The sequence below is a fragment of the Alternaria arborescens genome, assembly GCF_004154835.1.
Source record: "Alternaria arborescens strain FERA 675 chromosome Unknown contig_5, whole genome shotgun sequence".
Taxonomy (NCBI): Eukaryota; Fungi; Ascomycota; class Dothideomycetes; order Pleosporales; family Pleosporaceae; genus Alternaria; species Alternaria arborescens.
Genome location: NW_021167860.1, coordinates 916,268 through 939,592, shown reverse-complemented (window position 1 = coordinate 939,592; position 23,325 = coordinate 916,268). Strand labels below are relative to the sequence as shown.

At 52.1% G+C, this 23,325-nt stretch overlaps 11 protein-coding genes across 11 annotated transcripts; 3 read left to right on the top strand and 8 right to left on the bottom strand.

Moving 5' to 3' along the window:
* Nucleotides 1–72: 72 nt before the first annotated feature.
* On the bottom strand, nucleotides 73–1,584 carry AA0111_g3003 (hypothetical protein; the record flags this gene model as incomplete). The annotated part of the gene is made up of 2 exons (XM_028648839.1): nucleotides 73–1,440; nucleotides 1,495–1,584. 2 exons carry the CDS (start codon nucleotides 1,582–1,584, stop codon nucleotides 73–75), a joined length of 1,458 nt encoding a protein of 485 aa, XP_028509400.1.
* Nucleotides 1,585–2,037: 453 nt separating this feature from the next.
* Nucleotides 2,038–3,063, bottom strand: AA0111_g3002 (hypothetical protein; the record flags this gene model as incomplete). The annotated part of the gene is made up of 3 exons (XM_028648838.1): nucleotides 2,038–2,462; nucleotides 2,519–2,761; nucleotides 2,844–3,063. 3 exons carry the CDS (start codon nucleotides 3,061–3,063, stop codon nucleotides 2,038–2,040), a joined length of 888 nt encoding a protein of 295 aa, XP_028509401.1.
* Nucleotides 3,064–3,835: 772 nt separating this feature from the next.
* Nucleotides 3,836–5,417, bottom strand: AA0111_g3001 (Protein transport protein SEC61 subunit alpha; the record flags this gene model as incomplete). Its single annotated transcript, XM_028648837.1, has 3 exons — nucleotides 3,836–4,232; nucleotides 4,283–5,306; nucleotides 5,408–5,417. 3 exons carry the CDS (start codon nucleotides 5,415–5,417, stop codon nucleotides 3,836–3,838), a joined length of 1,431 nt encoding a protein of 476 aa, XP_028509402.1.
* Nucleotides 5,418–5,714: 297 nt separating this feature from the next.
* On the bottom strand, nucleotides 5,715–5,855 carry AA0111_g3000 (hypothetical protein; the record flags this gene model as incomplete). Its single annotated transcript, XM_028648836.1, has 1 exon — nucleotides 5,715–5,855. The coding sequence occupies one exon, from the start codon at nucleotides 5,853–5,855 to the stop codon at nucleotides 5,715–5,717; it is 141 nt and encodes a 46-aa protein (XP_028509403.1).
* Nucleotides 5,856–6,809: 954 nt separating this feature from the next.
* Nucleotides 6,810–7,466, top strand: AA0111_g2999 (hypothetical protein; the record flags this gene model as incomplete). The annotated part of the gene is made up of 1 exon (XM_028648832.1): nucleotides 6,810–7,466. The coding sequence occupies one exon, from the start codon at nucleotides 6,810–6,812 to the stop codon at nucleotides 7,464–7,466; it is 657 nt and encodes a 218-aa protein (XP_028509674.1).
* A 1,244-nt stretch (nucleotides 7,467–8,710) lies between these two features.
* On the top strand, nucleotides 8,711–10,069 carry AA0111_g2998 (hypothetical protein; the record flags this gene model as incomplete). Its single annotated transcript, XM_028648831.1, has 6 exons — nucleotides 8,711–8,860; nucleotides 8,907–9,227; nucleotides 9,274–9,384; nucleotides 9,431–9,607; nucleotides 9,651–9,805; nucleotides 9,850–10,069. 6 exons carry the CDS (start codon nucleotides 8,711–8,713, stop codon nucleotides 10,067–10,069), a joined length of 1,134 nt encoding a protein of 377 aa, XP_028509673.1.
* Nucleotides 10,070–10,444: 375 nt separating this feature from the next.
* On the top strand, nucleotides 10,445–12,025 carry AA0111_g2997 (hypothetical protein; the record flags this gene model as incomplete). The annotated part of the gene is made up of 4 exons (XM_028648830.1): nucleotides 10,445–10,516; nucleotides 10,566–11,005; nucleotides 11,053–11,194; nucleotides 11,243–12,025. 4 exons carry the CDS (start codon nucleotides 10,445–10,447, stop codon nucleotides 12,023–12,025), a joined length of 1,437 nt encoding a protein of 478 aa, XP_028509670.1.
* Nucleotides 12,026–13,846: 1,821 nt separating this feature from the next.
* On the bottom strand, nucleotides 13,847–14,722 carry AA0111_g2996 (hypothetical protein; the record flags this gene model as incomplete). Its single annotated transcript, XM_028648829.1, has 1 exon — nucleotides 13,847–14,722. The coding sequence occupies one exon, from the start codon at nucleotides 14,720–14,722 to the stop codon at nucleotides 13,847–13,849; it is 876 nt and encodes a 291-aa protein (XP_028509669.1).
* Nucleotides 14,723–15,364: 642 nt separating this feature from the next.
* Nucleotides 15,365–17,470, bottom strand: AA0111_g2995 (hypothetical protein; the record flags this gene model as incomplete). The annotated part of the gene is made up of 3 exons (XM_028648828.1): nucleotides 15,365–15,422; nucleotides 15,487–15,501; nucleotides 15,549–17,470. The coding sequence occupies 3 exons, from the start codon at nucleotides 17,468–17,470 to the stop codon at nucleotides 15,365–15,367; spliced, it is 1,995 nt and encodes a 664-aa protein (XP_028509672.1).
* Nucleotides 17,471–18,853: 1,383 nt separating this feature from the next.
* On the bottom strand, nucleotides 18,854–20,215 carry AA0111_g2994 (hypothetical protein; the record flags this gene model as incomplete). Its single annotated transcript, XM_028648827.1, has 6 exons — nucleotides 18,854–19,499; nucleotides 19,548–19,659; nucleotides 19,709–19,762; nucleotides 19,841–20,011; nucleotides 20,065–20,083; nucleotides 20,195–20,215. The coding sequence occupies 6 exons, from the start codon at nucleotides 20,213–20,215 to the stop codon at nucleotides 18,854–18,856; spliced, it is 1,023 nt and encodes a 340-aa protein (XP_028509671.1).
* A 1,008-nt stretch (nucleotides 20,216–21,223) lies between these two features.
* Nucleotides 21,224–22,711, bottom strand: AA0111_g2993 (hypothetical protein; the record flags this gene model as incomplete). The annotated part of the gene is made up of 4 exons (XM_028648826.1): nucleotides 21,224–21,528; nucleotides 21,600–22,172; nucleotides 22,238–22,454; nucleotides 22,547–22,711. The coding sequence occupies 4 exons, from the start codon at nucleotides 22,709–22,711 to the stop codon at nucleotides 21,224–21,226; spliced, it is 1,260 nt and encodes a 419-aa protein (XP_028509666.1).
* Between the last annotated feature and the right edge of the window lie 614 nt (nucleotides 22,712–23,325).

Genomic DNA, 23,325 nt, shown 5'->3' with positions numbered 1-23,325 from the left:
AAATACCATGTCCAGACTGATATGCTTAGTTCCTGTACATCAAGACCCGCAGCATTAGAACCCAAGGAACATTCAAATCACCCAAGTCCTCAAAAGTCCAGACTCCCATTCCTCATCTCTACCAGGTCGGTCCTCCCAACTGACGCCAGGCCAATCCTCAAACACACTCTTCGCTGCCGCCTCATCCCCTTCCCTCATCAACACATCGACAATCCTCTGCGCACCCTCAAAAACCCCTTCCACAAATCCATCATCCCTAGACGACCGTGCTCTAATCTCCCGTCCAAGAATCTTAATAATCTTTCGCCCTCTACCCCCAACCCAGAAGCCCTTGGGCACAAACTCGGCCAAGGTAAAGAACCATGCCACCAGCACCAAAGCACGAGGTTCTCTTTGGCGCACCAGCTGGAGAAACTCCGGCATGAGGAACGACGTGAAACAAAAGACGCGGACGTAGAGATCAGGATTCAGGTGGTAGTAGTACAAGGACAGGAATATGGGGGATAGAGCGTAGAACACCGGAAGTAGCGTTGGTCTATGCCAGTCAACTGATCCAGATTCTTTGCCACGGACAATGCTGTCGAGGAGCTGCATCAAAGGTGGAGGTAGGAACAGGCGGGTCTGTGTGGGGAACTGTGTCGGTGGGTACGTTGGTGCTGGATTGGGATTGTTAGGTGTTGTTCCTAGGGGCCCGATAGGAGCATCTACACCTGCGACATCAACGATAGGTGGTGGTGGCAAAGTGCGTAGTTCTCGTCGTACCAAGGGGTAGACGGAGAGTTTCTCCATGCCTTGTGCCCATCGGAGTGAAGCAAGGATACGAAGTCCTTCGCTTAGTTTCAGGAGTGTTATCATCCATTCTAGGTACTCATCGTCATTATTGGTAGACGGTGGTGGGACCAGAGCGAGGAAAAGACCTCCTGTGACGAGGACTGCTTCGTAATTCTCTGCGGTGATGTCTTTGAGTGCTTCCTTGTAAGAAGAGAAAGCCTTTTGGCGATATAGTAGTGCTTGTTTCTCAACGGTCTTGTTTGGCATAAGCTCGTTGCTGTGGTTGGCGGCGATACTGAGCATACCGTAGAGAAGGAAAGGATGAGAGATGCCTAGTCGGGGGACAACATTCTCGTGCAAGTTGTTCAAAACGGTGTCGTCGCGCACTACAAATTCGCGCCAGACATGTGCTTTATAGTATTGCAATAAATGGTGGTCGAGGTGTGCAAAGGAGCCTATAGATGTTGGAGAGGCTGGAACGAGCCACGGCGCCAATTGGAAGGAAAGATCATTGAAATCTGCCTCATTGTTGTAGGCTGATGATCGGAATTCGTGACCAGGCGATGGTCCTGAAGACGGTGTCCTCGATGTCGATTGGGAGTCCTGTGCGTATTCGCAATTCAGGTCTCTCACACTGCAGTAACGACAGATAGGTTGTGCTTCATCGCACTATACTACATTAACTCTCTGTCCACACATGGAAAGCCTGAAAATCAAACACACCTTGACTTTCTTTCTCTTGCAGGTCAAGCATCCGCCTCTCGACTTGCGATGCGGCTTCTTAGGTATGAAACCCGTACTTCGGCGCGCCATTTAGACTACGTCTACGCGGAGCTAGTATGGCTTGGATGGATTGGCATCCCGGGGAGGCACAAGGTGGTGGGATGTAAGGCGTCCAACAGTGCCTGGGTCGTGCGCGTGGCTAAGTGCCGCTTAGTGGGGGGCCTAAGGTCTGTCTGGGTAGTCATGCCATCATGGCAAAGGTAGGTGGGCTTTCGTATATGATATGCCTCTGGTCACGCAACATTGGTTAGGATATGAGGCGTATATGCATTCTTGTGAGATTACAGGGTATGCGCGACCACAGCCGTGCGTTACGCTCGTTTTTATCAGCTCACAGTACATTTGCGCCCAGGCGACAACCATATCACATGCTGATTGAAGGGATTAACATGAAAATCATATTAGAGATTGGGATATATAAAGGAGTACAAGACAGCCGCTCAACGCACGCTAAAACTACAGATCAAGCACACTGAAGAACCCTCATTTTCTCTCTACGACAGCCGTCTCGCCATCGCTGTCCGCTTGTGCCATCCTCAGGTCCCCTTCAACATATCGACTTGGCTGCAAAACCAGCAGCATCACCAGGACTAGGACCATTGGCACAGCGTCGAAGCAATACAGTGTCCACTCGTGAGCGATCAAGTAAGCAGCGTTACCCATCGCATACTCGATGAGTCTGAATGTACAGCGGAAGAGAATCAATGCGCTGACACTATAAAGTATGTAAAGCATCTTCTTCCAGTCTGCGGATGCATGATCGACTTTCTTGTTCATACGGATTTGGAAATCGAATGAGGCGATGAGGAAGACAATAAAGGTAGCAACTTGGAGTGCGAGACCGGCAATTACGATTTTTTCTCCAGCGAGGGCGAGGGCGAGTTGCATCGTACCCATGATACTGGCACCTATTTCCTGTTAGCCCGAGTTTCTTCAACCTACTTTGTATGCGGAGACGACGTACCTAGGCCCTGAATGATCAAGGTTGTGACGTCCGCGGTGACGAAGATCCTTGTGTACCACCTCGCTGGGATCAGACTCACATCTTCTCCACCAGCAAGTCTGATCGTACGGCCAAGCATCATGTATATGGTTGCTGCAAACCATAGAGGACCGACGAGTGTCAGTACACCTTGGGTGATGTACTGGGGCCAGGCATCGTTGTCGAAGTGCGATGCGATACGCGCGCCATAGCCACCCACCTCGCCTGTTACATTCTGTTAGGTACAGCTCCAGACGATGTACATGTGTAATAAGTTGGCAGACTAGAAGCAACAGAGAGGACATACAGAGCGCGCCGATAACCACGAAGACGATGATCCTATTCCTGGACCTGAGGTACTGATACAAGTGCAGAAAAGCCATTACGAGAAAGACAACGAGGCATACGATGGCTCCAGCTAGAGAAGGAACATAACGGTACATCTCCCAATCAAAGTTTGGTCCTTTAGGTGGGTTTTGCCGTTTCCATTCCGAAGGAGGGAGTGGAATACCGAGTGGGCTTGCCATGTTCGATCTCATGTCTGAATACAGGTAAAACAACTGAGTATGACGATTGAAGCTCTTGAAAAGAAGTAAGATGGATAGTAAGAAGCAGGTCAGATTCCTTGATGGTGATGATGCTTCACTTCAAGCAGCGGCAGAGCCGTCTTATGTAGTAGCTGCAGCTGCGAATGTATCGCGCCATCGCCAGTTTCGCATCCGCAGTTGTTGTCGCATTCGCTTATCTTCCACATCATGCATGTTGAACATACTCCAGAGTTCACAGATGACGATGTTTTTAGGCCGCTATGCCCAGACTTTCGCATCGTAAGCGTAGAACGCCACATTTCGCATTCGCTAAACTGGCCAATGCAACGCCTCAGATTCATCGTTCATCCAGGGACGCGGGCTTTCGAACCGGGTTGTGGTGTGGCTATGGGTGTACTTCGATACTCGAGTGCAGGCTACGAGTACGGAGAAAGCGACTGAAGCTGAATTAGTAGAGCTCAAACGTCCACTGCGCACTGGACCCGTGAGTCCTATCAGGGCCCAGACATCGAGCATCTTTCACACATAGTAGTCATACTGAAACACATTAAGGGTTAACAATGATGCATTACAGAAGGACTGGCATCTGTGATAGCCTAGCCAGGCGCCACGCTACAGTACGTCAAGTGATGCCCAGTACCTTTGCGAACTTTTGTTTCGTAGATCATATGTTACAATGTGCGGCGAAGCGCACCAGCCTCAACCCATCCTCCATCCAAACCAATAAAAGTGAGATCCCTATTGGACTAATCTAGCCCATGACCATGCCCTTAAGACCGGCCATATCGCCCTCCTTGGCGGCGATTTCGAAGTATCCGTAAATGATAGTTACGGCAAGGAGAATACCAGTACCGCTACCGAGAGCGCCGAGAAGATCGCTACCGACAGACAGAGCTCCAATGCAGGCACCACCGAAGGCGGCAGCGGTGGGGATGACGCGCTTAAGCTCCTTGTACATGGACTCCTCACGGTGACCAGCCATGACCAGACCCTGCTCCTTGAGCTGCTTGGCAACGTCGCGGGGAGATGAACCAGAAACCTCGATCCAGGTCTTGGAAAAGACAGCGCAGGCGACGAGCATGTAGACGATGAAGATGGCAGTCTTCAGGGGGTCGGAGAGAGCCTCGGTGATGCTGAGAGGGGGAGACCTGGAGACGGTTAGTGGCTGAAATTGTGATACAGTCAGGGATTGACATACATGTAGTAGGCGACACCGGAGGTAGCGAAAAGCTGGGCGGAACCCTCCTTGGGCTCCCAGACACCGAGAAGCTTGACGAGGAGGTTGTCAGAGAAGCGGTTGTAGAGCATCTGGCTGATCAAGAAGACGTTGGAGGAAAGAGCAGACTGCAGCATGATGGGCATGTTGGAGGTGTAGAACAGACGGACGGGGTACGAGCCACGAACACCACGCTGGCGGGCGGGCTTGACAGGAAACTCGACGCGGGAACCCCGGGGGGAGATGACAGCACCGAAGACAATGACTGTGGAAATCAGGTTCATGACGTTGGGGAGGTTCTGGCGGTAGAAAGCCTCCTTGAGCGCAACAGTCTTGTTGGGCCAGGTGAAGAGCAAGTGGACAAGGGCAATGAGAGCACCCTCGAACTCAGGACCACGACCGGTGTTGATGGTGGTGGGGGAAAAGGCCTTCCACATGATGGACTCGCAGATGTTGGTGGCAATGAAGAGCGAGATACCGCTGCCGAGACCGTAGCCCTTCTGGAGGAGCTCGTCGAGGAGGATAACGATCAGACCAGCGATCATCAGCTGGATAACGAGGAGAACGCAGATACCGGCACCGAGGTCAGAGGGCTGTCCGTAGAGACCGGAGATGACATAGACGACGGCCTGGCCGAAAGACAGGAGAATAGCGAGGAGCTTCTGGGCGGTCTGGTAGAGCTCGCGGTCAGACTTGAGGTCGAGGTTGACGTCGATGAGGTGGGTTCCGGCAAGAAGCTGGAAGACCATGCCCGAGGTGATGATGGGGGTGATACCCAGTTCCATCAGTGTTCCTCTGTTACTCGCCATCATCATTCGCAGCCAGTATAGCGGGTCGGAGGTATCAGACGACACAATTCCGTAGAGCGGCATCTGGCTCATGACCAGGAAGACGAGGAGAGTAAGGCCGGTCCATACGAGGCGGTTGTTGAAAGGAACCTTGCTCTCTGGCAGCTGAATTTCAGGCACCAGAGGCACAAAAGGCTTGACGAGATCGAGGAACCGTACTACGTGGAACTATTAGCTGTGCTGCTCTGTGCCGTAATTCCTCGCAGGCATTGCGCGCACACGCCTCGCGCGGCCATTGAAAGGTGAGGTCGTGACTTACGGCCGCTCATGATTGCGATCTATGGCCCAGAGACAAGAAGAAGACAAAGAGAGGTGGGAAAGGGTGGTTGCGAACAGCCAGTTGATGGAAGATGGAGAGGGGGTTGTGCTTCTGTAGCTTTCGCAACGTGTCGCTGGGGAAATTATCCGTGCGCACGCTAGCCCGTAGCTCCGTCCCTGAGCTATCGCGAATCTCCCACCCGCAACTCCCAAGAGGCCACGCTGTTCTCACCTTTCACCCATTACGAACTCTTGGAACATTCACGAAGCAGCTTGTTTCACCTCTGAGTCAGGAACTGGTTACTACCCTACATCCTCTTCCCCCTCTTCGCCTCCCGGACCGTGAACTCTGCAGCAGGCTGTGCCTTTTTTATTTCAACCTCGAGTCTCTTCAACGTCTTCGTTAATTCCTCATTCTCGGCCTTCAGTAACTCGTCCCCTGCGTTCATCTTCTCTACCTCGCTTTTCAGTTTAACAATCTTCGTCTCACTCTTGACGCATAGCCTGGTCAACTTATCTTCTGCTGTTTCTTCTTCCAGCTGCCTAAGCTGTTCACGTAAAGCGGCTATTTCATCTTGGTGTTTCTTGTTTTCAAGGATGAGGAGCTGGCTGAGTTCCACGCAGTCTAGGCATGCCTGTAAACCTGTTCGAGCTCGACAGCAATTGAGAGCGCGACCTGCAGATTTGCAGAACTGGCAGTCGATTTTGGTCTTACTCTCTGTCAGCTCAAGCTTAAGTTCAATTATTCAGGACTCTACCTTGATGCTGGAGCTGCTCCGTGTGTCGCTGACTGGAAAGACGGTGGACGCAGGAGTGGAATTGTAGTGAGTAATCCCATTGTGCTCCTGACCATTCAGAGGGCGAATTACGTCGCTATGGGTACTTAGCGGCGTAAAAGCTGCTGCTGTGGCTCGTAGACGATCGACCATGTTACTGCCTCGATTTTGAGGACCGAGAGAAATATGTGGTGAGCACCAATAGTGACAGCAGCGAACGATCCGAGAAGCAGCGTGGTGAGAGGAAACATGTGCTAGTGACGTAGATATTCATGGAGTAAAGCACGTTGATTCACCTGTGATACGCGTCTTTGGTCCCACTTATCCGTTTGCAGGTATTGTTTCTCCTCGTGCATACTCGGAAGACTAGAAACTTGATGTTGTACAGTTTGACTGAAGATCCGGCACCCAACATCACTCGTATGGTATCTTCGCTAACAGTAACCTTACGCGACCGCGTCCTTCAACCCAGCATACCATCAAGGGCGCTCACCTCACCACTTCTGAAGTCTCGCCGCGCTATGAGAACAGCCGGTCTTGAGTATCGGTAACCTTCAACATTCAATGTGAAGAGCTTACCGACGCCACAGACTATCAGTAGGCCCTTCGCAAGTTCCAACGGGAAACATGGAAATGTCGCAAGAGGCTCAGCCATGCAGATCTTTTGCAGAGTGCATGTCGGCCTTTGAGGATTTCGAGCGAAAGACGGAGGGAATTTTCACTATCGAGCTCAGCGGCCTAGAAAGTCTACTCAACACAATACGTGCCACACTCGATGAGGCAGCGACAAAGAAAGCGGCTGTCTGGCTCCAGCAATGGACCTACATATGTACTAGCTCATCATACTTCGAGCAAAGCGTTGACGGCGATGCATCTTTGCCTCAAGCGGAAGCACATTTCTTACCAGACGACCTGCCTCCGTGTACATGCCACCACGCGTCGGACCTGATAATCGATGGTCTGCAAGACAGAATCGCAGATCAGCTGCTGTCTACGATGGAAGCATTTTGGAAGAACAGGCCATCCGACCTCGAAGAGCTGAAACTGGTGAGGGAGAAGCTAGAGGAAGAGATAATTTGTTTCAAAAAACTAAGTGCGAATCATGCAAAGATTTCACGCGCGCTTGAAGACGCGGAGCGAAAAACAGAACATCTAGAGGTTAGGTTAGCAGCTTCCGAGAGGGACACCACAGATAAAGAGAGACTTGTGAGCGACAGGTACCGCGAACTTGAGAGAGGTTTCTACGACAAGGTACAGAAATTGGTTGAAAGCCAGGCTTGCTGATCGGCTTGGGGATTTGGAAGCGAAAGCCTTGCGTTATGCTAAACTTCTCGACGAAAACGAGCTATTGAGGGCCAAGGTCTTACAAGGGGATCGAGAACAGGTACTGCTCAAGCGAGTGAAGCTGGAAATGGAAAAGAAGTATCAGGACCGGGATGATGAAGCTAAGGCTTTCAAAGAAGGTTACGATCAAATCAGCAACGACATCCAAATGCTCCAAACCGAGAGGGCGGTACTCCAGGCGGACTATGATACACGAAAAGAAGAAAAAGAAGGGTGGTCTAAACAAAAAACGTCGAGCTCCAAGCTACGTTGTGTTGACCAGCCTGCAGTCCTAAACCATCCCGTCTCAGCTAGGCCAGCGGTTGATCGGCAAGCCGCCGAGCTTCAGCATCTAGCCGGCTTTATAATCACCTGGCAAGCCACGCTACACAATGCGACTGTTGGGAGGAATGGCTCAACTAAGCAGAAGGAATTTCTTGAGGGAAGAATCCGAGAAGCCGAACAGTAACTAAAGAAGTTGAAGCCTGCTCACCCATCGAAGCCTCATCGTGGTTCGGACATCCAAAGCACACCAAAGAACACACACACGCGGAAGCAATTCGTTGTGAGTGGTATGGCGGACGGCCAGGAAGTATTGCCGTCGCCCGTCAGCACTCTTGCAACACGCCAAAAGCCTCGCGTTGCAGTGGAAGCTTTTCCTGCACTGAGCGCTTCAGCAGTAAAGACTACTACATCGAACAACAGGATGAGTCTCCGTCTGGTCGATATACCTAAAGAAAAGAAACTGGATGCGCAAAAGAGGTCTGGTTAGACAATAGAGCGATAATGGGTACCACGGAGTACTTGAACATCTTCGATGGTGGGAACTGTGATAGGAGCGCATTGAGGTGAGCGCATGTTCATGGAGGAAATGTAGCCATAGATAGCTCGGTGCACCAGAAGTCTGGTGAAAACCAAGGATATGATGCTTCTTTGGACGTGCAGTGTTATACATACATGCCGAATTTGCTGCTGTAGTGAGATTGTTCCGGTGCTCAGTACTTGCAAGCCTCGGGATGCAGCAAGTGACATCAAAGGTATCCGACCTAATCTAATCTTGACCTAGCGTCCATTGACCCCTGCTCACTCTTCCAAGTCGATTTCAGGAACAGCTACCGCGTCCGAACGCGTCAGTCGCCAACCTTTCTCGCAGCCCCCAATATTTGACTCAAGAGTAGACTAAGCTAAACAAAGTTTCGGGAACCATGGAGGCCTCAGAAGATCACGTAACAGAGAAGGTGCAGTCGCTGAGCGATCTGGAGCTTGCTGTTCTCATCTGTTTAGTCGCGGATCAACATTGCATCATCGAAGCGGAAAGGGAATTAACCCGTGATGTGGTAGAGGAGTTGAAGCTTGTGGGTAGCTCGCGGAGTATGGTTGCTAATATACTAACCTTTCCAGGTCGCTACAAATGTCTTCGGATTAACGTGGGCTGTACTGGAATGTAACGAAGATACTACGCTGGATGATTTCGGAAGCGGAATCCTTGTCAAGGGGGAAGAGAGCGATTACTTTGGGAGCACAAATGAGCGAGATCGAGGAGACGTAGCTCATGCTCCCGGTCACTTTTCACCCATCTCGAAATCACCAGGGAAATCAGACCGACGCACGTCGGAATCACCCAGACCTTTCAGTCCGCTGGACAGCAAACGTATCGCGAACATTGTTGTTGCAAGGAACCTCAACAGGGCGAACCCGCAGGTTCAGATTCAGGCTTTAGAGGTCCATCGTCCGCCTTTTCTGCTCGAGCATAACTAACGACAGACAGCTGATCCGAGGCAAGCGGAACTTCACAAGAACAGCTGTACACGCGGCGCCGAGACCGTTTTTGTTCATCGCTTTGAACGCTTCAGACACACCACGCTTGGCTATGCATCTGGTAGGTTGAATTAGGAACCCTGATGCATTAGCTGACTGGGTTGTAGAATGACCAGTTTTTCATCTCACACAAACATCAAATGGATGATGGACTGCCAAACATTGAAGAGCTACAGGAGAAGCAGCATGTGTCAGATGACGGTGCTTCCATGTCTTCTATAGTACGCACGCCACCATTTCAACCAGGAAAGTACAAGCCGCAGACAGCGCTATTCTCTGCCAAGGTATGTGGGTTGTGATCGTCTTGAAGCAAGCTGACCGTTGCAGGATGTTGTAAGCTTGACGAAGCAGGTGTCAGAAGTGAAGATCAGTTCTGAAGTACGAGCCTATCTGCACAACATTATCGTCTTCATGAGGCTGCACCGAGCAGTCGCAGGAGGCATCTCTGCGTTGGCCACGAGGCACTTCAATACGCTAGCACAGTACGTGGTCTGCTACCACAGGAGGTTCATACTGATAGTAGCAGCGCGCTTGCTCCACTGCATGGTCTTGAATACATCTCACCATCCATGGTGGCTTTGGCAGCCCGCAAGATATACCCACATCGTATCGTCATCACGGCTCCAGAGAACGAGCGCAGCATGCAATGGGGCAGCTCGCTCGAAGCAGTAAAGGCTGTCCTTGAAGGTGTCACGGTTGAGGACGTTATCGAGGAAGTGCTGGAATCGGTAGAGGTGCCACTCTAGCAGCCTCAGTCAGCAAAAAAGACGACTGCGAAAATGATGGTGGTTGGAGATTGGGGTATGAGTAAGGACGCCGGTGGCTGATCTCATCGGCGTTGGGCGGACGTGATTGGACCCGGGCGGGGCCTGGTCTGGCTGCCCCTCGGAAAGTGGGCCGAGGCGGCGCCCATTATTGCACCCTCGACATTACGCACCGCGCTATAGAAGGGCTACAAAAGGGCAAAGGTACCTTTTGACCCCTCCAATCGCCGGCTTGTTTGTACGCTTCAGTCATGTCGGCGAGCTATTTCGATCAACTGAGTCCGGGTGTGCAGGAAGCGATCGAGGTACCTAGCGCACTCCCAAACGTCATAACGATGCCATCAGGCTAACTTCCTCATGGAGAGCGAGCTTGGAGACCAAGATACCAAGGAGATTACCCAAGTGAATAGCCACGACGATGCCCTAGAGGTACATAATTCACCATTCTTGTTCTTGACATGTTGACCAACCAAGGCAGGTCGTCTTCGAAGGCGGATATAACGGCCATCGTCGCAAAGCCTCCCTCGCTCCCCACCCCTCTGGCAAGATGACGTCCCGCCCCGAAAATGGTCGCCGCACCACCGCGTGTATTGTTCACTCCCTACTCGAGAAGCACGATGGTTTGCCAGTAAAAGACCACTCCCAGTCACACGAAGGTCTCGCGCAGGAAAGGCGTGTGGACAAGGACCCAAGCTCTACGCGTGCCGAGCAGACACAGCACTCGCGGTTGTTGACCAAGAAGGAGCTCTCAGACATGGCATTTGGCATACGGGAACTGTCCAAGAAGCTCTCCCAGATCAGGCTTAAGCTACACGTGAAGAATATCTTCATTCTGGGCAAGGCGCATGACGAGGCTCTGATCAAGAACTCGCGCGAGGTCACCGACTGGCTTCTTCAGAAGAACCCGGAGTACAAGGTGTATGTGGCGGCATTGCCAATTGAAGGACATGGTTAACGAGACATAGTTACGTCGAGCAAACGCTGGAGGACAACAAGATCTTCGACGCTGCAGGGCTGCTGAAGAATGAGTCGTACCAAGGACGTCTTAAATTTTGGACAAACGAGATGTGCGCTCAAAAGCCGCAGACCTTTGACATCGTTCTGGCGGTAAGAAGTATCGTTCTGTACCTTGTTCAAAAGCTAACAGCAACACAGCTCGGTGGTGACGGCACAGTCTTATATGCGTCGTGGCTGTTCCAGCGCATCGTTCCCCCAACCATCGCCTTTTCGCTAGGCTCTCTCGGTTTCCTCACCAAATTCGATTTCGAGCTATACCCACAATCCTTATCCACTGCCTTCGCAGATGGCATCACAGTCAGCCTCCGTCTCCGCTTCGAAGCCACAGTCATGCGGTCACAAAAACGAGACGGCGAGGGTCGGGATTTGGTTGAAGAGCTCATCGGAGAGGAAATTGATGACCACCATACACACTATTCAGATGGCACACACAACATCTTGAACGAGGTTGTTGTAGACCGAGGGCCAAACCCTACCATGTCATCTATTGAGCTGTTCGGAGACGACGAACATTTCACTACCGTTCAGGCTGATGGTATTTGTGTTTCTACACCCACTGGCTCGACTGCATACAACCTTGCAGCAGGCGGATCGCTCTGCCATCCTGACAACCCCGTGGTTCTTGTCACCGCCATCTGCGCGCATACGCTTTCGTTCCGACCGATCATCCTACCCGATACCATCGTGCTCCGCTGCGGTGTACCTTATGACGCGAGAACGAGCTCATGGGCTAGCTTCGATGGCAGGGAAAGGGTCGAACTCAAGCCTGGCGACTACGTCACGATTAGTGCAAGTCGCTTCCCGTTCCCGAGTGTGCTGCCGCTGAACAAGAGGAGAACGGATTGGATCGAAAGTATTTCCAGGACCTTGCAATGGAATAGCAGGCAAAAGCAGAAGGCGTTCAAAGAGTGGGATTCGTAAAAAGACGGCTAGGTCTCAGTAGATTTCTCGTTATAGAATATTACTACTCCTAACAACACAGCACGAGTTGTTGCTACCGCATGCTAGGATCCTGAACACGTCTAGCCTGTGTCCTCCAATCAAGGCATGAGCTACTTCTATCCTTCTTTCTGCCCTTTGCTTGTTTTAATAACATCTGGGCTATGACATGCAGTTATCCAAGCGACTGCTATAATTTTGATTCAGCAAATATTGTCGCGGTCCAACTGATTGCTATGTAGGTCAGCATAGGTGCAGACCCTCGCTGCCTATTCGCGATCACCTGATTCAAGAAAGCGGAGCTCCGAACAAACACAAACGCGACCGGCTCACTACATGTTGCACCTACAATCTGTACGTTTCCTCATCCCCTACGAACACATCAGAAACACAACCGCTAGGTCTCTAACCAGCAAATATTCAGCCGTGAATTCTTTTCAGGATGGCCGTGTTAGTAACCCCTTGTATGCCTTTTCCCGCTAACAATGGATAGGTCTTGTGAGCGCTGCGACCGTTGCTATCGGAATTCTCATGCGCTCCATCAGCATATCCGCGACTCACCAAGCCATCACGAATGTCCTGGATGCGACTTCGACGGCGCTACCTGGGAGGACCTACTCGACCACTTTCGTGAAGAAGGCTGCCGTACTGCTTGTCAGGGCTGCAATGATGGCAGTGGATCATACTGGGTTCCTCAATCTGAAGAGTACTTGGACCATGTGGAGGACTTCAACGTCTGCACTCAGTGTGAGAGGCACTTCGCTTCACAGAGTCATCTCCATCAGGTAAAGCGTGAGAACTGTCAGTCAAATGAGTGTGGAGTTGAAATTTTGTAGCACTGCTTGTCTCATCGCAAGCTGACATACGAGTGTCACTTATGTACCAGCATATTCAAGACCTACGGCGGCATGGTACGTATCTTAGATGCATCATACTCTGGTCTGTTCGCTCACTGTGGCAGATCATTCACCTCGAACGCGGCACCTGTAGTAACATCAATTACATCCACCTCAACAAGCTTGTAGCCGAGTGCTACAAGTGGCCCTACTTCATTTTCGAAGATCATCGGGACGAGCTGCTCGACGACGGCGATACGGAATACGATTGTAAGCCATTCAGTTGTCCGACTTGTGATACTGCACTGTCAAAGCTTTCCAGTTTGTTCCAGCATGCCGAATCAAATGCTTGTGCACAGACGTTGGACGATACAGTCTTGGGACAACTGAGGAGGTTTCTGGCTAATCGGCTGAGTTGAGTGGACAGGGTAACGAATTAATGGCAATAAAAGTTCATTTCACTCTATTCTTCTAGCGAGAGACTCTGATCCCAGTGTGACGAGGGATTCGCTGGAGATATATGCCGGTGCATATTCAGCATCATGACTGATAGAGGAAGATTGTATAAAAGGCTTTCAATTGAGAGGCATGAGCTAGCTAACCGCCAGTATCCATATACCATCTGCATCGCCACAAATCTCCAAAACTCCAACTTCCGCTCGGCTATGTCCTTGCTCGAAGAAGGGAATAACAAGACCTCAACAGAGAGAATGTACAAAAGAACGCAAGGCAGAGAAGGAAAGTAAACCGACATGAGACTGTGTATGTTGTCCACCCGGAGTATTCAGGGCCTATACGAAAATTGTTAGAAAGATGTTTGAACCAGATTATGAATACAACAGCATGAGTACACACGTTAACAATTCATCGTGCCCCTAAGAAGAGACGTCCGGATAACTCGTTTGGTCGAACTGAGAAAGAAATGTTCAAGTCGTTGTCGCGAATTTCGTTCTTCCTCATCTCCTACTCACGTCCTGTTCTCTGCGCAAATCTCGAAGGCAATACCCTTGTCGATGGTGGAACTACCGACCGGTGCACCGGGCAAGTAGCCAAACTCAGGTACAATGTAGGCATTCTGAGCACATGGTTCATTTGCCACGCACTCGTAGACGGGTCCATCGGGGGCGGCAGCCTGTATACCCTTCTCGTGTCCCACGCAGGCACTGAAGTCAAAGACATCGTCAGTCTTGACTTGGCAGTCCAAGTAGGAAATATCGTAGGACATGGTGGTGCTGTCAGGCCAGACAGTATATTCGAACTGCATCGGCTGGGCCATTGACTCCGTCTTTGAGACCTTGAGGGAGATTCCAGAGTCGCCGCAGCTGCGGATTGGTTCGGAGTAGGTGGTGTTAGCGGGTACAAGCTCGCAAATCTTTCCGGGGCCACAGGTAGTGACGTCGCCGATTGAAGATATGTAGACGCCATAGTCGCAGGAGTTGACAATGATGGCAGTATGCGGTTCGTAGCTCAGAGGCGCATAGAGGTTTCCGGTAGATGATGGAGTCTTAGGTGGCAAATCAGATGATGGCGCAGCAGAGAACGATGCGGCAGAAGACGACGCAGACCTGGACGCGATATCGGATGGTCCCTTCTCCGGGAGGTTGAAAGTAATGGACGGTGGAGCCGCAGTCGAGGTGCTGACGGCGGCACAGCTAGAAGATTGTGGTGAGGTCGAGATGGGCTCTGCAGTCAGCGTAAGATATACCGTCTCGGTGACAACGACGACATCAGTTTTGACCGCGCGGCGATGAACGTCGGCATGATCATGACTGTGACGATGGCCCAGGTGCGCGCCTGCAGCGATGAGCGGCAGCGCAAAGGCAACGGCGAAGTATGCGCGCATTGCTGAGTTGTTCTGAGTTAGATTCTTGAAGTGATCGTGTGAGCAGATTGCGGTTCGAGTGATAATCTCGTGGTAGTTGACTGTCGCGTGATGTGGGTTGGAGGAAGTAAAGGTAAGAAGTGTGGGAGCTAGAGCCGATGAAGGGATTGTTATTGTTATTGTTCTATATCACCTAAAGTTCTGTAAGTACAAGTGAGCGTGCGTTATATGCTACGCTGGAAAAGCGTTGGCCCGCTTGGCAGTTGGTGAATGACAAACGCAGGCCAATGAGAAGCCTACTGATGATAAGTTAATAGATGAGTACAAACAGCGCCGCAACGCGCCCCCGCATGTTTTCTCTTACAACCCGGTGGGGGTTCACCCAGTGTTGCTCACATTGCGGTGAGAGGCCGCCCCTGGGCCAAAGACTTCCACAGAGTGCAATTGGACCCCCGACGTGGCACAGATGAGTACAAAGTGGGGTTAACAAACAACAAATGCTGGAAATTGAACCCAGAAATAGAAGGATTGACTTGATGTCTATACGATAGCATGAGAAAGAAGATGGCTGTGATGAAATGCATACGCGATCGCGCGTCTAACCGCGACCGTACAGGTCGACTGCTAGCATGAAGTACGCATCTAGTCGTAAACTCAAAATATCTATCTGACAGGTCCAAGTGGGACAGAAGGTAGTGGTGTCTGTTGAGTTTGCGCATAGCTGCAAAGGTGAAGATATAGGGTCAGTATATGTCTCGTATATATCTCGTACAGGCAGAACTTACCATGAATACATTGGACTGCCACAGTTAGCTTTTGTTCATGAAATATGGATTCTTGCACTTACTCATCATATCCTGTCCAACCCACACACTTCCAACAATTGAATAGACCGGTAGGATCATAGTGCTTCTTGATTGCCAGTAGCCTATCATAGTGCTCACCGAAGAACGTTTGCTGCCAGTCTTCCTCAGTCCAATCGCCCTCATTGGAATAGCACCCACCACCTGGTGTCACGGTCTTCAAGTGCTCAATAGTAGCGGAAACGGTCTTTTGGATCTGCGATCGCACAGCTGGTGGTGTGGCTGTCGTCCAGAACTGGCCCATCACTATCTCCCATAGTGAGTCTCTCCATAGTGGATTCACACTAGTCTTACCATTATCAGGAGTGTTGTCAGGTCCAGTAGCGTAAAACTGAGCGCCTCCACCGCCATGGTTGGTGCGAGAGAAGTGCATTGCAGTTACAACTGCATCCACTAGTCGTTCGATGTTATCAGTCGAATTGAAGAGATCCTTGGGGATGAAGCGTCCTCCGCCATTGAAGCCTAGACCGACCGGCCCATTGCGAGATATCTCGGGTCTCTCTGTAAATTCATTGTACTGCGAAAATCTCTTGAAGGAGTGATACTCATTCTCGGTGATATTTAGACCAGGATAATTGGTAAGAAAATCGTGCCATTGGGAAGTGATAGCCTTGATCTCTGAAGTGTCGCTAGAGGGCAATACTTGAAGAAACACGACATGATCTGGGAGTACAAAATTGTATCCGGCAACTCCATGCTTGGAAAACGAGGGCTGATTGGAGGCAAGCCCGGTGATGATGTCGCGATGGATCTTCGACTTGGCGATGTCTTTTGGCTCCGGAAAGTGAGCTTGGAAGCTGTACACATTGATAGGCTCAGCCGGATGCAGCTGAAACTTGTAGGATGTGAGCACAGCGTAGCTGCCACCTCCGCCTCCACGCATTGCCCAGAAGAGATCCGGGTCGCTGCATTCATTGATAGTGCGTTGCTTGCCATCAGCAGTGACGACGTCGAACTCAACTGCTTGATCGATCATGAGTCCATACTTGGGCCCCAGCGGTCCATGGCCACCTCCCTGACCGTAGCCCCCTGCGATGCCAACGGAAGCTACTGCGCCAACTGTGACGAGCATGCCATGAGGCTCGAAGGCCTCCCACGCCTCCTGAGCTTGGATGCCAGCACCAATCTCCCCGATGTTCTCATAGCGGGTTTTGCAACCTGTGGGCTGGAAGGATTTATAAAACTTAGTATCTTTCATGTTATGAGTCCAGATAGCCAACGAATTCGACGCTGTTGACCGCGCGTAATAATCGTGCCCAGTATTCTTGATCGAGACACGAATCCCATGTTTGCGAACGAAATCCAACGTCTGGCTGATATCGCGCCCAGTCTCAGCCCTTACATGGTATGCGGATAGCCTTCCTAGCGCGCAGGTACCAGAGACAGGCGCTGAAGTGTTGAAAGAGTTGAGTGCGCATTGAGATTGACCACACCTTTCCCAGTCGAGAAACTCCATGGATCCGTATTGCTTGGTACGTGAGACACCATCACCGTAGTTCTTTGCAACCTCTTGGCACTGTTTGCTCGAAGGATCGGAGTAGCAGGGTGCGGCCCAGGGTACCGTCAGTCGGAGATTGCCGTTGATGCTTTGGTTGAAAGCATTCCACTCGTTTGCGGTTGGCCAACAAGTCTGGCTTGGCAGACATGTGTAATTGAATGAAGTCGAGCCTTCATGTGCTGGCACTAGCCATGCAGTTTTCTGGAAAATGTGTTGCCTGCAAAGAGTATACGATCCATAAACTGCGAGGCCGCAAACGAGGGGTAGTATAACGACATGACGCAGTATATCGCTCAGGCGTCGCTCCGCCGGTCTCATCCAGTTTTGCGAAGGTTTGTCCTCGTTCTGTAGTCCATGTGTGGGAGCAATCTTCTCATCTAACAACGGTTGCTGCTCGGCGGAAGCCATTTGACCAGCCAGTCAAGTCGTCTTCGGTCGAATGCTGTAGATGGTTATCTCCAGTCCGTGATTCTCGTAAATGTACCTCCTGTGTAATATCCAAGTGATTTTGTATGGAAAAAGGTGAAGTTGTGGTAAGCCAGTAAACATAGCAAAGCCTGGTTATAAGGCAGTAGATGTACAGCCACAAGCTGAACTTTTGGACATATCGATGTCCCACAAACGCATCAAAAGCCGTCCTGCCGTAGCCTACATTTGGCAAATGGCTGACCGCGTCTCAGCCTTAGATCTTACTTCACGGCTAGATCGGCCAATCAAGTCTCAGAAACAACGCGCGAACCGCATGGTCTAACCAGTGGCTGAGCAGGTGTCAAACACCGCTCGAAAAAGGAAACAGGCAGAAGTATTTGCATGTACATGGGGTTGAAGGCTGATGTGGAGTGGTTCGGGATGGGCGAGCGTGCGGTGTGGATGGCGCGATATTTGCCGTGTGCCTCCCACGCGTTCCCGAAAATGGTTCCTGGCGCGTAACGCCTTATCTACCTATCCCCGGGGCCGCCTTGGCTGTGCTCTGCAGGTGATGCAGGGCACTACATCCAGTTGCGCGACCGCTGGGGCGAATAGACGGAAGTTTGGCGATGAGGCTGCGCCGTTGACGCGCGATATTTGTGGAGTGGTGGCCTGACTGACACCTGGAACGATGACGCATGCAAAGAAGAAGGCTGAAGTGCTAGGCAGAACACTGTGCGCAGGCATCAAAGACGAACCTTACGGTAGTACAAACAGTTTGTCCGCTACCAGTGGTTGTTGTAGGATTTCCAATGTCACAAGGCACATTTTATGCGACAGGAGCTTGAGGTCCCGTGGTGCTTCCCTCGGTTTACAACTATGGTGTCCTGACAACAGCGCTCGTTAATACGGTGCTCATCATGTCCAGGTAAGCCATGGTTGCGCTCTTTTACATATCTTCGCATGTCAGCACATCCATCTGAAAGGCCTTTTCACACTTCATAATTGTTGTTAGACACACGGATATCCGTCTCGATAAAGATCGTGTAAGACCTTGATAGTTGCAATGGACTAGAAGTCATCAGATACAATTTTTTGATTCTTATTCATAGAAACGTGCTACCGCACCACATAAGAAGACCAAGCGGGGAATCAAAACACTTGCAAAGGCCGAGCTCAAGTTCACTACATTCGTGGTACCGGTAGATGTAAGTATTTTAGCCCGCAGACATCTCAATTAGAGACTCCTTGATATCGTGATTTAGCTCTCCGTTCGCTCGTCCCATCGTGAGATAGCTGTTGTTCATTCGTTCATTTCATCCGCACTTGATTGTGGGATGCAGGTACACCCTGTTTTCAGGCAGCGACCAGTGTTGACGCAGTCTATGCGCCCAGGCTGGGGAAGGCGCTGGAATCGGTGATGTTGATGCTGGACGGGGCACCACCGCGGCCTCCACGACCACGGCCTTCGCCACGTCCACGTCCCTCACCACCACGTCCACGTCCGCGGAATTCGCCACGACCTTCGCCGCGACCACGTCCCTCGCCACGGGACTCACCACCGCGGCCACGACCCTCGCCGCGGAACTCGCCACGGCCACGGCCGCGTCCTCCACGGGCACCGCCCTCACGGGGAGGGGGAGCAAGCATACGGTCACCGTCGAGCTCAACGTGGACCTTCTCCTTGCGGGCGCGCTCGCGCTTGGCCTTGCCCTGGGAACCGGCCATGAAGTCTTCTTGCTCCTCACGGGCGAGGGCAGTGCCCTCAGGGAACTTCTTGCTGCTGCCCTCGTTGGCCTTGCGGACGTTCTGGGCGGCAAGAGAGAGCTTCCTCTCGGCCAACTCGGCGAGGTAGGCGGTGTAGGACTTGCTCTTGTCCTCAGGCTCGGCCTCGGCGGCGTCCTCAGCGTCCTCCTTGATGGCGTCCTTCTCTTCAGCCTGGGCAATGGCCTCGCCAGCCTGCTCGTCAGCGAGCTCAGCGTTACCATCGTTTCCGCCCCAGCCGTGTGCGGCCTGCTTGTCGTGGTCGCTGAAAATTGTTAGATGGTATCAAGATATAGTGTGGGGTCGTTCATACGCGATGCCAGTCCTGCTATGACGGTCACCCTCGGCACGAGCAGCACCACCGCGGCCTCCTGCGCGTCCACCGCGACCACGGCCGCGGCCGCGAGTTGAAGCACCAGTAGGCTCTATAACAAATCAGTACATGTGCGTGCGAACCAATGGTATTCCACTCACCGCCAGATCCCCTTCCACGGTTCTTGTCAGAGCCGACGCCGCGATCCCGGAAAGCTGTGTTTCGTTAGCCAGTGTTCATGGAGTTCCCCTTGTGAAGCTGGAGCATGTCAAACGCCCTTTTGTTCAACGTACCGTTCTCGTTGGCGTTGTCGGTCTGCTTGGCACGGTTCTGGTGGCTCAGCCTCTCGGGCATGGGCTTGGGAGCGTCGGGTCCATCGCGCTTGCCATGCCTCATGACGGGCTTCTCAATTGCCCTCGTCGGTGGGTCAGCCGGCCTGTCGGGGTCGAGCTCGGGGTCATTGCCTGCGGGGTCGTGAGTGAATGTTCCGGTACTGTGCAGTGCGTCTGCGACATACCCAGCAGCTCGTAAATGTTCTGTACTTATAATTAGCATCTTGAAGCTCTACAACGGATTGCAGCCACTCTTGCAGCCCTCAATGGGAGGGCGCGACGCTGGACCTGATGGCGGGGTGAGTTGGAGCTTACCTTGGAAGCAATTTGCGACATCTTGACGAATTGGAGCGCCTTTCGCGCTTTGCCCTTCTAGATGCACAATCTGCCGGGAGAGAAAAAGGATGCGAGAGCTTGCCCTACGAAATTTAGGGACGTGGCTCTCAGAATGTGACTCGCGAACGGGGTGATAGGCGCGATGTTGCGGGCAAGAGGTTTTGGTGATTCGAAATTGGGCGTGGGTTGCTTCCGTAAGCGAGTGATGTGGGGCTAGGACTATTGGAGGCACAGAAGCAACAACAACGCTGCAGTCGCTGCCGCATACAGCGCTTCAGTCGGTTCCTGTGTAATGCTAGCCAGAAATGATACCTAGGGGAAGGAATCATCGAACAGAAGCTAGGCTTTCGATTGGACACTTCTGCGACACCGGTGTGAGGCTGGTGTGAATCAAGTGTGGCTTCAGGTGCACGTCATTCCGAGGCTCAAATCACACCAGGTATGCATCGCTCCAATACTAAGCATCTGAGGCAGGTACAGATGCTTGTAATGCAGACTCAAAATAATGTTGCCAGTTGGCTGTATAACGAAATTGACATCATCCGTTTGCTCCCTCTGGGAAGGAGCATTAGGCATTGTCAAGAAACTTCATGAGGCGAGATTGGGGGTGCGACTTCCATTGACAGTTGCGGTCGACTTGGATTACAATATGTACATGGCACCATCCCGTCTTCCGAACGGGCTGCAATGCCAGAGTGAAACGTATGGATGAGAAGCATTCATTGCTGTGCACAACAATAAACCCAAGCAATTTCCATCACAATATACACGTCGTATGACCTGTTTCAGGCCAAATAATAACTTTTTGAGAATTCCCCCCATAGCAAGACTCTGGGTCTGCTGTTGAACGCCGTCGTACTGTCGTGACACGTGGTCGATTGGGTAAAAGCAGTTGTTACGCCCGCTAAACAACGTCATTAAAAAGTATCAGTCGGCGGGCGACGATCCGGTTGGTCCCTGATTAACTTCCAATATAGCCTCCTCTTCCCATGAATCCTCCTCATATCATCATCTACTCTCATACATCGTGGGGAAGTGCATGCTGGCCGAAAGTCCGAAGGGGTCGGCGTCGAGCATCGGGTCGTACGGGTCGAAAAGGTGGTTGTTGCCCATGCCATTGAAGTTGTGGCCCCCGTCGTTGGGGGCTAAAGCTGCTGGGCTCGTAAAGGGAGGGTTCTGCGACGGCGGCATCGGCGGTGGCATGTTGTTCGAAGGGGGGAAGCTCTGCTGCGGGAACGGGCCGGGGCCAGCAGAGTGGTCGCTCGGGTCGTCATGGTCGTTGTAGGAGTCGGCTTGTTCCTCGTACTCCTGCTCTATAACACGAAATCAGCCTAGGATTACAAAGCCCTATACCTAAGAGGGGAAAGGAAACGGGTCAGCTTGCCGAGTTGACTCATATGGTCTGTGAATTGAGTCTGGTAGAAAGACGAAGGACCACTGCTCTGAGTTATGCCGTTTCCGTTGCTGCCAACGGTGGACGCGCTTGTCATGCCATTCGAGACAGGCTGGTTTGTTACAAGCGGAGAAGGTCGCTGAGCATTCATCATAGGAGTGAAGTTTGATCTAGGTGGTTGTGGCCGCAGCGGCTGTTGCTGCTGTTGCTGCTGCTGCTGCTGTGGAGGAATGGGCCCAAAGTTGGGAGACACTGATTGACCGTGAGGTATGAAGCTCGGCGAGCGCGTTGCTGATTGAGCAGGCGACGACATATGTGAACCAGGAGTGGGTTGCGACAGTGGTGAACGCTGAATCGGCCCATCCGGCTGTATCATGGGCAAGCCATTTAGACTATCAACCTTGGGCGGGCCTTGCAGCGACCGCCTCTGTTGTTGTCTGTTCAATATAGCACGTTGTTGGAGAGGCGCCTGGTTTGGCGAGGTATGTGCAGAGGCTGGGGCTCTGGTCGGCCCCAGGTTTGGACTGCCAGTCTTCGCGCGCAGCTCGGCCTGGACGTCGATACCTGGTGGAGCAAGGGGTTAGCGTGTGTACGCTGATAGATAGACATGTTGATAAGATCGGGGCTACCTTTCTCTAGCAGAATCCTCTCGAGTAGAGAATTCTTATACCGGAGCATAAGGCACTCGTCGGCGGCGTTGCGGTGACTGTTCTGCAGGTTCTGCAGGGTATCCTCATGGTGCTTTATGGTGCTCTCGAGCTGCTTGATATACTCTGTCCGTCGCTCACGAAAGGCGGCTTGCGCCTGTCTATTGCGCTGCTTGCGCTCTTCTGAGGTGGCATAAATCTTACGACGCTTGGTTAGTCCTATCTTCGACATGGTAATCGGCGCTTCAATTGCTGCAGCCATGGCAGGCAACTGGTATCAGGAAGGCTCACAGGTTTACGGCCACCTTTGCGCTTCTGCTGCTGGGGCTCTTCCTGGGTATATGTCTCCGCCAGACCAGGTTCGGGCGACGATCCGATAGAGGAGGTCGAACCATCGCGCGAAGCCTCTGCCTTGCCCACGGGAGCCGTCATATCTGTTACGAGACTATCTCCCATCTGCGGCCACCGTACCCCTCGGTGCAGATAGAGGGGCACAGAGGCGCCAAGAGATGCGAGAGATGCGACAAAGGCAGGTCGAAGGAGATAGCAGGAGGCTCTGGTCGCTTAGACGCGCTTGTGCTGGGCAGCCGCAGCGCCGGGTCGAAAATCGATACGGTTTGTATGGGGTTTTGATAATGTATGATAAGAAGAAGGCGTTCGGGCCTGTGTGTGGTCGCGCAGTAGTTGTGAGGTAAGCTCTTGGGTAATGGAAACAGAGATGGGCTCGAACGGAGGGGCGGAGTGCTGGACTTGAAAAGGCGGGCGGACCACTCTCTGCTGCCCAGATCACCTCCTCCCGTGTGGTTAAAGCTCGACACTCGACTCGCCTCCAGGAAGATGTGCCCTCTGGTGCGCGACGAATCGCAGCCGCGCGAACGCTGCTGGGCACTTCCAACGCGCAATGACGGCCAAGCGTGCGGGAGCGCGGTTGGCCGACAGCTCAGAATTTTCTCGCGGGGTGCTCACGCTGCATCACGGCTCTGGCAGGCAGGCTTCGTGCAAGACGCCTTGGTGGAGGACGCCGAACATGGCTGCCCCAGCCGAGCTGGATCGCGATACTGCATACGGCG